This window comes from Ahaetulla prasina, chromosome 1 (genome assembly GCF_028640845.1).
Source record: "Ahaetulla prasina isolate Xishuangbanna chromosome 1, ASM2864084v1, whole genome shotgun sequence".
Taxonomy (NCBI): Eukaryota; Metazoa; Chordata; class Lepidosauria; order Squamata; family Colubridae; genus Ahaetulla; species Ahaetulla prasina.
In genome coordinates this window covers 332,248,196-332,262,946 of record NC_080539.1, presented here as the reverse complement: position 1 = coordinate 332,262,946, position 14,751 = coordinate 332,248,196, and the positions used below count along the sequence as shown (strand labels likewise).

At 37.7% G+C, this 14,751-nt stretch overlaps 1 protein-coding gene across 1 annotated transcript in view; it reads left to right on the top strand.

The window, feature by feature from the left end:
• The first annotated feature begins 613 nt into the window (after positions 1–613).
• Positions 614–14,751, top strand: part of PRIMA1 (proline rich membrane anchor 1) — a 79,507-nt gene continuing 65,369 nt past the window's right edge. The window contains exons 1-2 of the mRNA XM_058162616.1: positions 614–1,794; positions 2,342–2,477. Coding sequence (XP_058018599.1) covers positions 2,385–2,477 — 93 coding nt within the window. The 5' untranslated portion in view covers positions 614–1,794; positions 2,342–2,384. The remainder of the gene's footprint in view (positions 1,795–2,341; positions 2,478–14,751) is intronic.

Below are 14,751 nucleotides of genomic sequence, written 5' to 3'. Positions count from 1 at the left end.
CAGTATATCACCATAGGAAGATGGTAATTAAGTAAATTTAGGGATAGGCTAGCTATTTGGTTATTGTTTATCCACTTTTAGAAGCTCATTGCTATGGAGGCAGAGAGAGAACCAGAGGTGGGTTTCAGCAGATTCTGACTAGTTCTGGAGAACCCGTAGTGGAAATTTTGAGTAGTTCGGAGAACCGGTAGTAAAAATTCTGACTGGCCCCGCCCCCATCTATTCTCTGCCTCCGAAGTCCCAGCTGATCTGGAGGAAATGGAGATTTTGCAGTAACCTTCCCCTGGAGTGGGGTGGGAATGGAGATTTTACAGTATCTTTCCTCTGCCACGCCCACCAAGCCACACCCACAGAACGGGTAGTAAAAAATTTGAAACCCACCACTAGAGAGAACCCATTTCAACTTTGGAAGAACTGTAACTAACAAGTAGTTTTGACCACAGTTGGCTTGGTTGATTGGTTTAGGATAAGAGAGCAGTTGAAGTGCAAAACCATATCCCAGATCCTGAGAATTAAACGTCCCTCAGTACCGAGCCCGACTACCCACCACCCAGGCGCAGCTTTTCCTTCGAGAGCGCCACCTAGCCTCCGGCTCTAGTAGCTAGGATTTGCCCTCAGCAGCACGCAAGGAAAGGGGCGTGTAGGTCGTGTGCCTGGGGAACTCTCTTAAGCAGCCCGAAGGCGTTTTAGTTTTGAGCTCTGGAATTAGCAAAATACGCGGACAAAGGCCAAAGCAACATGCTCGGCCGAGCCAGGTGCCAAATCCAAAACGGACTTGCTCGATAGCTACGAAAAATCACTGCAGAAACGGCAGCGCACCAGATAACGGGAGCGATTACACTGGGCAGGCAGAGGAGAGACGGGAAACCTCCGGCTTCGCTCGCAGCCTCTTCCTCCGCCCTCCCGCATGTGGCAAGGGCCTCGGCTCCTCTCCAGGCCGAGGGGGGTCCTCCTCTCCTCTCCAGTCGACCCCGAGTTTCTTCTCTCCGGCCGCTGCTTCCCGGCGTTGCCAGATGACGGACAGCTGAGGATCTGAGGGGCGAGCTCTGCTACTGGAGTGGAGCAAAACAATCCTACTACTTTACGCGGGGAAAGAGATCTGGAGTGCTGCTTCACTCTTTTCCTTTCTTTCTTTCTTTCTTTCTTTCTTTCTTTCTTTCTTTCTTTCTTTCTTTCTTTCTTTCCGCGGTTGGAAAGGAGTTGATTTTTCACCAGGCGCCTTTTCCCGTGACACCCCCCTCCGCTCCCCCCCGCCCCCCATTTCTCTGTAATCGTTGCAAAGAGAAGGGAAAAAACCCAAACAAAAACAGCGAATCTAGAAGCGTTGGGACTGGGATCTCGCGCGTTGTCCTGCCTCCAGGAACCCGGTGGGGGGTGGGAGTGATGGGTAGGGGCTCGTTCGGTTGAACCTTCGGATTCCTCCAGCTTTTCTGCCCCCCTCGTCGTCGCACACGTACGAGAAGACTGGCTTTCCATCCATATCACCGCCACGCGTTTCGTGGAAGTGGGAGGGGGGACCCTCCTCTCTTCCGAGAAGGAAAAGAAAAAAAGAGTTTCTCCCCCTCCCCCCTCAGTGAGCGGACTATTGTCGGCGCTAGGTGGTGGTGGAGCAGCGAAAGGGGGAACTTCGGGCGGATCTGCCGTGTGGAAAAGATCGGCTTTCCTTGCAAAACTTTGTTTTAAGAGCTGCCTTTCCCTCTCCTTCCGCCGATCGCAGTTTCTGCTCCGCTATGTAAAAAGGAAGCGCAGCTACGGCATCCTTCTGTCGAGACGCGGCCCATTCCGCCCTCCAGGGTAAGGGAATTTTCTAAAATATCCTTTATTAATTTAAGAACGTTTAAACCGCCGCTGCCGGAGAAACAGAAAACTGGGGTTCCGTCTTGGTTGAATAGCTGACGTTCCTTCCTCTGCACCACCAACTCTTCTTTCTGATTCCTTGAGGATTTCTAAACCGGGGCGGGGTGGAAGGAAGCTCCTGTTAGCGCTAGACATACTTTTATGTATTATAATAATGCACCGCTTATGAGAGATGAAATGTGGCTGCCTAATGGGAAGTTTCATTTCGAACGAAGGCTTTCTCAACAGGGAACAAGTGTATCTCTAAAGCCATATATGTTTATCCTGCTTCTTTTTATATTTTATCCTCCCCAAACCTATGAAGTTAGAGGACTGCTTTGACCAATGCTTTATATGGAAAAACAGGCTACTTGCTCGCTGTTCCATTGACCTCATCAATTTGAACTTGCTATGTGGTGGGGGGGGGAAGAAACGGGGAGAGGGACCATGTATTGTGGGAATGGGGGTCACTAAAGCACTGTTGCTGTCTGATTTCTTTCTCCAGATACCCAGATTGTGAGAAGGAGCTCCCATCTCCTCCAGTCGTGATGTTAATCAGAAAAGTCTTGCTCTTCCTTCAGTGCTGCTGGCCTTCTTTGCTGCTTCACTGGATGCTCCATCCTATGTGGGGCTTCATTCAGGTAATGGAAGAACCGGGTTTTTTCCCCCCTTCCCTTGCCAGAGTGCATTTCTCAGGCTTAGTCATTGACTGAGTTCCCAATGCAGCCTCAACTTCTGCAAAAAAGTACTTCGCAAACTGCTAATTTTGCTACTTTGACAGCAAAATATCTGAATTATTTCAGAAGGAAGGTGCAAAAGTATCTGTTGATAGTCAGTAAATTCAGTTATTTCCATTCTGCACATAGGACTAATAAGGGTAGAGAGAACCCCAGAACAGCTGTTATATGATCTTAGCAATGTGTTATTGTAGTTTCTGTCCACACATCCCTTGCTTTCAACTCTTTTTAAAATTGCACCAGGCTGTTAATTTTAGAGGTGTCACAAGTTTCATGTTTGTCAGTACAACTGAATGTGGCTATTACTTTAAAAGCCATAGGTTTTGGAGAGAACTATAAAAGGAGAAACACTTTCTCAAAATCATCGTTGATTGGGTTCAGAATATTTGATGTTGAAATGGTATTTTTATTAGTTTGATTGTTAGTTCTCAGGTGATTTGTTCCACATATCTTCCATCACTGCACTTAAGACTTTGTGACTTAATATGTCAGAGAAAGTAGGATTTTGAATACCAGTTTTGATGCTACAGACAAGTGTCTAAACCTACGGTAAGACTCTCAGTCTTGTACTTTCAGAGAAGGATCTGCTCCTTTGAGGAGCAGATTTGCAACTATAGCAGCAAGCTTGAATGATGTGATTGAGCACAGATGAGAATATCCTGTAGCTACTTGCACATATTTCTGTTCTGGAATTTGCACCCCTCTCCTTCCAGTAACACTGTTGTTTGGACTGTGGTATTGGTAGTGGAAGCACTGGAAATCAGTCTAGTATGTGTCCTTGGCAGTGAAGATAGCTGTACTTTCTCTCTGCTAACTTGTTCCTTGGTGTCTTAAATTGCCCTTCTATTTGCTGCTTTGCATTTGAATGGGAAAGACCAACTGTAAAGTTTCAGGTTTGCCACAGTCATATGTAATTTGGTTTTGTTGATTATAATCTAGTTTGTTTTCATATAAAAAGCAATGAGGAATGCATATTTACATCCCATTTTTGCACAGCAGTTCAAGAGAGCATGTGCAGTGATCCCTCCTCCTATTTATCCCCACCACAGCAGTACTATAAGATAGGCTGAGCTGAGAGAGGACACCTGACCCAAAGATGTTTAGTGAATTTCTGTGGCTGAAGTTGGTTGCAGCCTGGGTCTTCCTGCTCCTAATCTAAACACTGAACTGGCTCTTTTTTAGGCTAAGGGAATATGGCTTAATTTAAAGGAAAAGTAATTAGTAGTATGAATCCTAATTAGATTTATTCAGATGTAATTGTCATTGAGCCCAGTGACACTTTCAACTAAATGTGATTAGGCTTGCTGCCTGTGTGGTGTTAAAGTACCAACTGTGATTCTAGGCACACTTGTCTGAAAATAAACTGAACTGGATTAGATTTATTTGCAAAGGATCATATAAAGATACAAAGAGAAGGGAAGAGGGCTCAAGAAGAATGGAAATAAGATAATCAGACCTAGATCTGCCATCAGAAAAGATTTTCTAATTTCAGTTGAAGTTTTGAGTGAAGTGGTGGAGTTGCTTTTTCTGTTAGAGAAGTGTTTCTGAACAGAGTTTTAAGTCTAGAAAATTTCTGTGTTGATTCAGGTTATATTTTATTCGACCTAGAAAGTTCTAAATATTTTAAAGTTTACAATGTTCAAAAGGAGAGTATGGTTAGAAGCATAATCTCTGATAAATTATATAAATCTCCTATCTAATCATTTGATCTTTCTTAACTGATCTGTATATTTAATGGCAAAATACTTAATAATTGAACTAAGATAAATTAGATGCTTTATGTGGGTGGTGTTACTTAGGGAAGCTCCCATAACAAGAAAAATTTAACAGCCTAACTGTAGCACACTCTTTTACACACTCCAATGATGCTGTTTTCAAATAAATATGTATCTATAAAGCCACTTCTGGCATTCTGCCATTGATTTTAGGCCTTGGATATTTAATTCTAATATATGTTGCATGGATCCATACACAGATAGTATTATATTGTCTTTATTTATAAACAGTGCTTGTACATTTGTTTTTAATTATATTCCTGGATGTCCTTCGCATTTTATGATAAATATTCATTATTAATCCTCCATAGTACTATTTTTATTGCATTATCCCAAATTTTCTAAACAAAATCCAAACCTCAAAAACTATAGCATTGGTTGCCTCACTGAAAAGGATGCAAGTTACAATATGCAAGGGATCCAAGTGTTTTTCAGCATATTTAGATGCTCAATGCTCTTGAGCTTAATACCTACAAAATGCAGTTTGTTCATTTGGAGCAGGACTTCATCCTTTAATGTGTTGACAGGAAGAGGGCTTTCTAAGACTCATGACAGTAGTGGCAGTGGGTACAAAACAAGGCTTTCCAAGTAGCCAAACTTTATTAGCATTTTGGCACAAGATCTAATGCATCTATGAATTGAACGCAGACTGAGTCAGCTTTGTCAGCTCTCTGGTTTCAATTTGCCAAGCAGTTTGACCTTGACATTTATATGTGGTGATGACTAGCAATCATTATAAATACATATAGGATAGCAGCAAAGGCTGGAGATGCTGACAGTGTTTAATTCTTAAGAACACCAGCAATATTAAAGTAGCTAGCTGTTCTGAAATGAATCTGTTAGTAAGTAGGATACCAATAATCTATTTCAGGCAGCAGCAGTATAGCCCAATTAATTAGAGTTGATTCTTTGCTTATAATCTGGCTTGGTCTTGATGGGGTCACTTGATAACTTGAGTACTTAGAGGACATAGAAAGCTAAGTTTTGCTCTTATAAATATGGCAGACTGTACATGTTAATATTTAAATTATTTGGTTTAACTTTCTCTCTGTTGGTCTTTAGATCTATTAGTTGTCCCAACAGCTAAACAAGATTCCCACTTTGCTGCCTGTGATGCTTTAGAATCTGGGTGGCTAACTTAGCTTACATAATTGAAAACTGGGCATGTTTACAAAGCAGATATAATTATAAGAAAATAACTGCTTTTTTAAACCAACTACCCTTCAATCAATCATTAAAACTTACATAAGCAACTGTTATATAAGCTTTGTAGGTAATACACATCATACAAAACAATAATATATTGAATTAGGTAGTAAAAGCAAAGCATTTTGAAGTACGAAATATGGGACAGTATCTATTTTTATTTGCTTTTGTGCTTCTTAAAGAGAAGATGTATATTTTTTCTTGTTATCAAGAAAACTATGGTGAAATGTCTGTAGCAACAGGATTCAAACTCAGCTCACAGGACCCTTTAGTGATATGCAAAAATATTAATGGAGTAACTTTAATGGGAATGTATACATGGGTTTGCCTTTATATTATGCCTGGAAGAAAAGTGTTTGCATTAGATTTGTGAAATGTTGTGATTTTATCAGCATAAGCAATTTTTTGGTTCATGTTGGATTATCAAAATAAAATTAATTAATTTAATTAATTTATTAATAAAATTAATAAAATCATGAATTTGTGAACTAGATTCCTGTAGAATCTAAATGATGGATTATCCCACCAAAGGTAAAAATAATACTATAGTACTATCTTTCAGATCAGTTTTATATAGAATTGTGCGATATTCTTGATGTTCCACTTGAATAGGATACACTTTAATTAAAAAGAAGGTCAAGGACTGAATGCTGGCTCTAACCTTTCTATGGTGAATCTCCAAACGATTCCTGTTCCCTTTTGCTGAATGCTAGGAGCCACCATGCTTTATAAAATCGAAAATATCCCTATATTTTAAAATTTAACTGAGCATGTGTTGCTTCTCCTTCCCTTGCTTGCTGCTCTATACTGCTGCTCTTTTGATGCAAACTTCATAATCAAGAACATATTTGTTATTCAGCAAATTAAAAACATTAGAAATATTAGACACTTTAAAATGTGATACCCTCACAGTTAGTGACAAATAAATATGGTATTTTCCGTTCATTCATATCAGTTGAAAATTCATCTAAGACTACCAGCAGGGAAAACCTGCAGTATATAATTTCTGTTATAGATACAATAATATGAAAGAACAACAGGGGGCAGAGAATGAGTTTCATGCTTCATTTTTAGGTAAAATGTAGCTCCATTGCTTTGGGTTTGTAAGAAAGCATAACAGAGAATTTGAACCAGCGCCAAGTTTGATGAGGTCTTGGACAAGATGCATTGGTAGACTTCCAATGCTACATGGCAAAACCTAACAGTGCAGCTAGAAATCAGTAGTGATAAGCAGTCATGTAATGATGATGGTGAAGAGGGATGATGGTATTCCGTAATTCAGATTTGCCTAAATTTTGTGATGCTATTATCATTTCAATTTTATAGTTGCCTGAATTGGAGTAGGCAATTCAATACTTTTCAGTGTCAGTACATTGCTACAAAAATGGGCTGCAATAGCATCAATTATGGAGACTGGGAGCAATGATTCAAAAGATAAAAAAAAAAGTAGTTCATCTTCCCTACCCACCATTAAACTATATCATATATTTACACAGATGGATTTGGATCATGTACTGGGCCTGTGCTATTGTAGAGAGGCTGAAAGCATTCACTTCCATAAAAAAAACACTTCCTTGTTGCTTTGAAATCCATTGAGCTTCTCAAATTTCCCTTGTAGTCACAAGAAGTAGGAATAAATGTTCCTTTTTATTTATAATAACCATAATATATCAACTGACTCCAGACTGTCTCTTCTGGCCAAATGTATCCCTTGTGTCACATATTTGGCCAGTCAAGAAGGGCTGCAAGAGTCCCTACCTTTTATGATTCAAAGAGATGGTGCCCAAGACTGGGATGTGCTTTTTGGTGGCAACCCCAGTGTTTTGGAACACCCTTCTCCTGAGAAATACCTATCTCCTTGTCGATATGTTGTAAAGCTCCAAAGGCCATCTTGATCTGAACTGTCTTGGCTGCTTTGATGAGAGTTTTTAAAACTAATACCTCTTTATAAACTCTGTTTGAAGTTAATGTGTAAATTTTTATTGTTTGGTTCTAGTGAGAACAACCAATATTCTGTAGAATGGGATAATATATAAGCTGGTGTACAAATGACTAAAATTACTTTACGATTTAGAACAGGGGAGGATTAAGTGCATTCCTGAACACTCAAAAATTATGCTGCTTAAGTTTAATTTCCAAAAAGACAGATTTCAGTCCCTTTCTGTCAGTCTGTTTCTTCCCCTCTCTCTGTCTCTGTATATATGTGATATAACACTGCTCCCATCTCCATCCTGAAAGAGCTCTAATAGCTGTTTTCAGGGTGGTTTTTAACATTCTTGAAAGGCTTTTTGGTTTTACAATAAGAATTATGGGGAGGGGGGAGTTTTGTAAATAAGGGGAAATATATGAAACAAGCAGATTTCTGCAGATAGTAGGAAGAATTAGATAGCCTTGAAGAAAGTTCTGAAGTAAACTGCAATAGTTATAAGTTGGCAAAGCCACTTTAGTCTAAGACAGGGCTGTCAAACTCCCAGCCCACGGGCTGGATGTGTCACGTGCTGGCCACGCCCATGCCCAGTTTAGCAAAGGGGGGGAAAGTCCGGATACATCACGTGATGACGACATGAGTTTGACACCCTAGGTCTAAGTTGATCAGAACTGGTCCTTATCTACAGATAATGAGAGTGTCTCTAAAGAATTCAGATGTTATAAATCTTCAAAAAGAGCAATGTGCACATGAGATAATGTAACCTTGCTTTCATACTTAATTATATGAATATTAGTTAAATGAGTGTTTCTATCCAAGGGCCATTTTCAGGATATTATCTTTTTATCATCATCATGTTAATTCTCTTCAGCTTGTTGCTTGTTTGGTTGGGATATTGCTCAACAAAATGTAAATCTGGTGGCAAATTTCCAGGCTTAAGACTGAAAATAGTCTGAATTCTTTCTGGAAAAAAATTATGCTAGTTGGGAGGGAAGTTAAAGTGGAAATAGAAACACTTTCCTTCTCCAAACCATTCTAATCTTAAAACCCCATTTGGGCAATTCCCAACCATAATAATAATCTCTATTTACAATGCCTTTTTACTACTACACCATTTTTGATCGTTACTGAAATCAACTGTACACAACCACATGTTGTCATTTCCTTGCTAATAATTTATAGCATCTTCTACTGCCACCAAGCAAATACTGAAAAAATATGAAGCTGGTCTCATAATTATAATAGTGAAGTGGTGGTTGTATGATGCTATATGATGTTATAAATCCCTAGTAAGAAAAAGGCCAGTTTCCTGTAAGTTGGGTTCAGCTCCTGCTGACTATTTATGGCTCCAACACTGGAAATTTTTAAGAAAATGTTGGATAACCATCTGACTGAGATGGTGTAGGGTTCCTGCCTAGGCAGGGGGTTGGACTAGAAGGCCTCCAAGGTCCCTTCCAACTCTGTTGTTATGTTATGTTAGATTCAAGCATGATATGATGTGCAAGTCGAAGTAATCTTTACTGTTCGTATAACTCTTTATTCTGCTTTCATGGCTATATTGAACATGGCTTTAAATGTGTCTTTGCATTTTAAATGCAAATTGTAGCTGCAGACTGAGATCATTATTAGGATTGTAGCAGACAGAGAGAAAGAGTAACAGTGAATGAGCTTAACCCTTCCTCCCCTCACAAAAATGGCTCCTGGGACTTGCTACTGCACTGAAAGAAAATCCTTTGTTGATATGAAAGAGCTTTTTTACTTTAGCAACTAAAACAAGTCCTTTTCCTTAGGACTGTAACAGCTGATATTTGTGTCTTGTAAAAAGTACTTATAAAATATCTTCACAACTAGTTCAGACTGTATACATAAGCAGAAAACAGTGAGCTAGGAGTGAAGGAAAGTGTTTTGGAGGTACTTGATTGAATACTGCTATTCTCTTTCCCTTAAATTCAAATTAATTTCATGGCACAACGTAATCCTATGGCAAAAGAGTTTAAATTTTGTGGAAGAAGTGTTGGGGAATGAGAAAAGTCAAAGTGGTTGCTGCAATGGTTCAGTCATAGATGCCAAATTGACTTTTATGACCCAACTCTGCATTGTTTCTTACCTCTTGTACTCATCAGTTAAAAAACAGTGGCTTCTTTTTAAAACATCTTAACATATTTGTCCTTTCTAGTATTAAATTTGTGCCACTGAAGTCTAGGATATATTTTTTTACATGGTTCAAAACACTACTTTATTTTAGAGTGTTAATTCAGGTAGGAATTACCACTTAATTTTCCCTGTCATTCCTTCAGCTGGTTTGCACTGGCAACAGTACAATAAACTAATATAATTAACCCTGTTAATAATGATCTGTTACAGAATTTAATCTAAAAGAGGATTGCAGAGTGCAGGGGCTTTATGAACAAGTTGAGAGAACTGCAGACCCATTGGGTGTGCAGCCTCAGATGCTGGCTGAGTTATTCTAATATATGATGAAATTGTAGATTACAGAATATCTGCCAAGATATCTGCCAAGTGTTCACATAAAAAAAATGTCCCAAAGCCCTGGCCATTGTCATAGTTGTTCTAGTGTAACAGAATCCTCTTGAACATTAGAAAAATTGTGGTAACCCCTTTTGGACCCCCATAATTTATTAAAAGTACTGCAGTTCACGTCAACAGATGTGACAGGTGCTTATGCCTTCTAATAAAATGTGTGAACAGGCTACCAGGCTCCTCCTGGTTTTTGGCCTGATAGACTATTGACCTCTTCGCTTGTCCAATAATGTTTCCTGAACATTGCAAGTGAAAAGTTAATTAGTCAGTGACAAAGATGCTAGGACAAAATGGTAATTGGTGGGTAATGCAGACATCTGCCTCAGAATAGTCCCCTAAATCTGTCAAGAAGATGCAATAATTTTGAAGGAGGTGCCCACTTGGCTGTTTGCACCAAGGACATAATTAAACATGCAAGGAAGCTCCATACATGTTTCATTTAGTTTTGGGGAAGAAAAGGATAGGGACACCAAATTTGAAGGATGAAGGTCATGCACAATGTGGAGGGGAAGACGGTTGTGGGTAAACATTCAAAATGGCCGAGTTCATTCAGCAAAGTGAAGGACAGGTTCTTCACATAAAACTTAACGGTAATTAAACAGTAGATTTTGCCATCATCACATGGCTACTAGCTTTAAAAGGAGTTAGGTAAATTGATATAATAAGACTATGCACTAATATTCTAATAGTTACATATGACAGAAAGCAATATAAGCTGTTTATTTTTTATTTTTCTTTCTTTATTGCATTTTATATCTCTTAATACATTATATTATTTCTACACAGTGGTATTTTTACAATATTAAAGAGCTGCCCTGTGATGTGATAGGTAACAAATACATTTAATAAATAATAAAAAAAATAAAGTTAAGATTTTGTTAATTGAATAATTCAGAGCAGTGTTTTTAAAGCATAGCCCTGGATCCCCTGGGAGTCCAACAAGACCCTCTGAATGGTCTGCAAAATCAAAATTATTTGCTAAGTTGAAAAATAATACAACGTTAAAATCCCAACAAATAATCATGAGAAGTAACAATGGCAACAAAAGTGTTAATTTTAATTTTTAATATTAAAATATAAATACAACCCGGATAAACAAAAGCTTCTTAGGGATCATCCAGAATATTTAAAAGTGAGAAGGTCCTAAGAGAAAAAGTTTAAGAAACATTTATTTAGAATATTAAATATAAACACAACAGGAAATATTCTGTCAGTGTTAATTAGTTTAGGATATTGCTAAAACAACCATAAAACTATTAGACAATCTAACATAGTATTAAGAAAAACATTACTACATATTATTGTATAGCTAAATAATTGTTGTGTAATAAAGATTTCAGTGTTGACTGTTTAATGCATATTAGAGTCTATACAGAGAGAAAAAAAGAATAAAAAATAAGGAAAACAAAATAAATTTATTGAAGAATAAATACCAAAACTTACTGAAGAAAAAGAAAAGGGAAATTTATTAGGTTTCTTTTTCTAAATACATCTGCTAATTTAGCATATTGTAGACAATTAAATCCTTTTAAAAGGCAGAATGTGAGTAATTCGTTTTCACTTTCATTTCAGCTTCATTTAAGCATAATTTTTGAAAGAATGTGGTATTGGCCTTGATTGATATTAGGTGGTTCCTGGTCACTTCACAAAGCACATTTATTTAAAATATTGTAATTCAGTGTTTACAGATAATAAAATTATATTGTCATCAGTTGATAACAATATGTTAAGCAGGACTATGTGAACAGAATAAGGGAGTTTAGTCAGGATAAGTTGCAGTGGAACAAGTTCAGTATTATTTCCTCTGATAAGAAATGTCACCAAAACATCTAGGGTGCAAATTCTAATCAGTAACTAAACATGCAGTTGTCACTTCATGCTAAAGAATTCTTCCTTTAGCAGTAAGCTAAATGTATGCTGGTTATATATTTGCTGTTAGACGTTAAAAGTCAAAATGAGGTATATGATTGGGAACAGACCTATATTTAGTGAAATCTTTCATTAGAGGGAAATGTTCTGAGACCTTATAATCTGCCAAAAGTGGAGACATCTTATGTGGGAAAGGAAGGAAGGAAGGAAGGAAAGAAGAAGGAAGGAAGGAAGGAAGGAAGGAAGGAAGGAAGGAAGGAAGGAAGGAAGGAAGGAAGGAGCAGTGATAGATCCTTTGAGTCATTATGCTTTGTCAGATTTCTACCAATAATGTATATTCAGTTTTAAATAAAGAAGTTGGCATAGAGGTTTTTCCACTGTTTAAAAATTAGCAGAAGCTGAATATCTAAGAAGTCACGTAGGTCATCAAATCCAATCACCCTCTCAGTGCAGAAATCCATATTAAAGCTTCCCAAATAGATGGCTGTTTAGTCTCTTCTTAAACACAGTTGAAGTTACTCCACTAGTTTTGGGGTAACTGGCTTCATTATTAAATTCTTCTCAATGGTTTCTTCTGACATCAAGTCAGAATCTGCCTTTTGAAAAATCTAATATGATTGCTCACTTTCTATTGCATTCTGAAACAAGAAAGAACAAACATTGACATTTTGTGTGAGGTGATATGTACTGAGGTTATATGTAATAACCTGAAGTCCGCTACTAACTTCTATCTTTTTTTATTTTGAAATCTTATTAGTATTCTTATCTACAAGTAATCCTTGGTTAATGGCCATTGGTTCAATGATTGTTCAAAGCCACAATGGCACTGAATAAGTGGTAGTTACACCTGGTCCCTGAAGTGATGGATATTTTAATGCCCCACAGTCACATGATCAAAAATCAGGTGCTTGGCAGCTTGCTTGCAATTAAGATCGCAGGTATTTCAACTCTAACCTGTCCCCACATCTCTGCCCATTTTGCCCCATGGCTGGTACGTCACTGGTCCTGCCATTTCTCCAAAAAGAGAAAAAGCTCTTGCTTCCAATGCTGTATGCATATTCATTTAATATTCATGTAATTAATTATGAATAACTAGGCAAGGTTATATTATATCATGTGCATATTGCTCTTCTGGAAGATTTAACAGAATAACAGAGTTGGAAGGGACCTTGGAGGTCTTCTAGTCCAACCCCCTGCTCAGGTACCTACATACTTTATAGGCATTGTTTCATTGTCTATAGATAAGGACAAGTTCTGACCAGCTTAGACTAAATTAGTTGTGCTTGCCTTTAACATTACAGAAGTTTACTTCAGGAGCTTTCTTCAAGGCTATTTAGTCCTTCTTACTGCCTATGTTTATATTTATATTTGCTTATATTTGCCTTTATTATGCAAGCTGTCTCTAGAACAGTGGTGGCAAACCTATGACACGTGTGCCAAAGGTGACACTCAGAGTGCTCTCTATGGGCACGCCCCAGCCCAGCTCCACTGCATTTCTCCTGCAGGGAGGAGAGAGAGGGAGGGAGAGAAAGAAAGAGGAAGGGAAAGAAAGAGGGGGAAAGAGAGAGAGGGAGGGAAAGAAATGATACTACAAAAGTTTTTCTTTTTTTATTGTTGCTAAATGTAATATTTCAAAAGCAGGAAAAAAAATGAAGGGGCATAAAAATGCATTTATCACATTTTTCTTAGAACATTTAGCTGACCTCTGCCTTGTTTATCATTATTTTAAGTAATAAAACCTCATTATTCAGATTAAATTGCCGTGTTGGAACTTTGCGATTAATAAGTGGATTTTGGGGTTGCAGTTTAGGCACTTGATCTCTAAAAGGTTCGCCATCTCTGCTAGAATGTTTATTCCTTTGCAACTTTAATCTAAAAACATCTCAGAAAACCTAGTTATTGTCCAAATCTCTGCTTGTCATAGATGATTATAATAGACAGTAGTGCTCTGACCTTTAAAATTTTTTTTTATTTATAAAAAGATAATATGTGGTTTTGTTTTCTTCATTTTTCTGAATTATATGACAATAAGTATGTGAATTAGGAATGCCTCATTTACTTTAAAATATTTACCATCTACTTCACTAAAAATATTTAAAACAGTTATTTTTTTAATGTATTCTATCACTGGGGCTACATTTTATAGTTTGCGCAGCGTAGAGTGTAGGATCATATGGATTTCCTCCACCAAGGTAAGAAGAAAAGACTGCTTTTAGGGAGGAAAATCAGGCCTTGGATTTGTCCTCCCAGCTTCCTGCATTAAGAGTGAAGAAACTTTTTATATGTGTTGTACTTTTTTCAGTCTGCATTGTTTGTAGGGGACATGATTCTGAAGTGATGGCATCACCAAAGATGTAGAGTAAAGATTTTTAATTCATTATTTTTTTTTATTTATAGGAGTTGGATAAGAGATAGGGCAAAAAGAGTCTAGTCAAAATGTACACCTATTTCAACCTTTAAAAAAAAAATCAAACATTCCCCCTCCCCCAAACTTCTCTGTTTGGGGGAGGGGGGGAAATGATAAATACTAATCTTAACAGCCCAGGTGGGGGGGGGGAGTAGGATTTGGAGCTTCACAGTATGTCCAATTAAATATTTGGCCATGCAAAATTGTACAGAAGATTTAAATCCAAATAACGTAAGTGTATTATCAAGTATCTTAAAGTATGTCAGTAATATTTTGTATAGAACAGATACTCATATCAATGTTTTCTCTTTTGTTTCAGAGTGCAGAGCAAAGAATAATAGGTTTAAATTTCAGAAAGCAGTTTGCAATTGAATTGCCACTTAGCAATGGAACAAGTTACAATAGATGCGCATTGTTTTCATTGCAGGTTTTAAGCAGGAGCTAACAAAATAT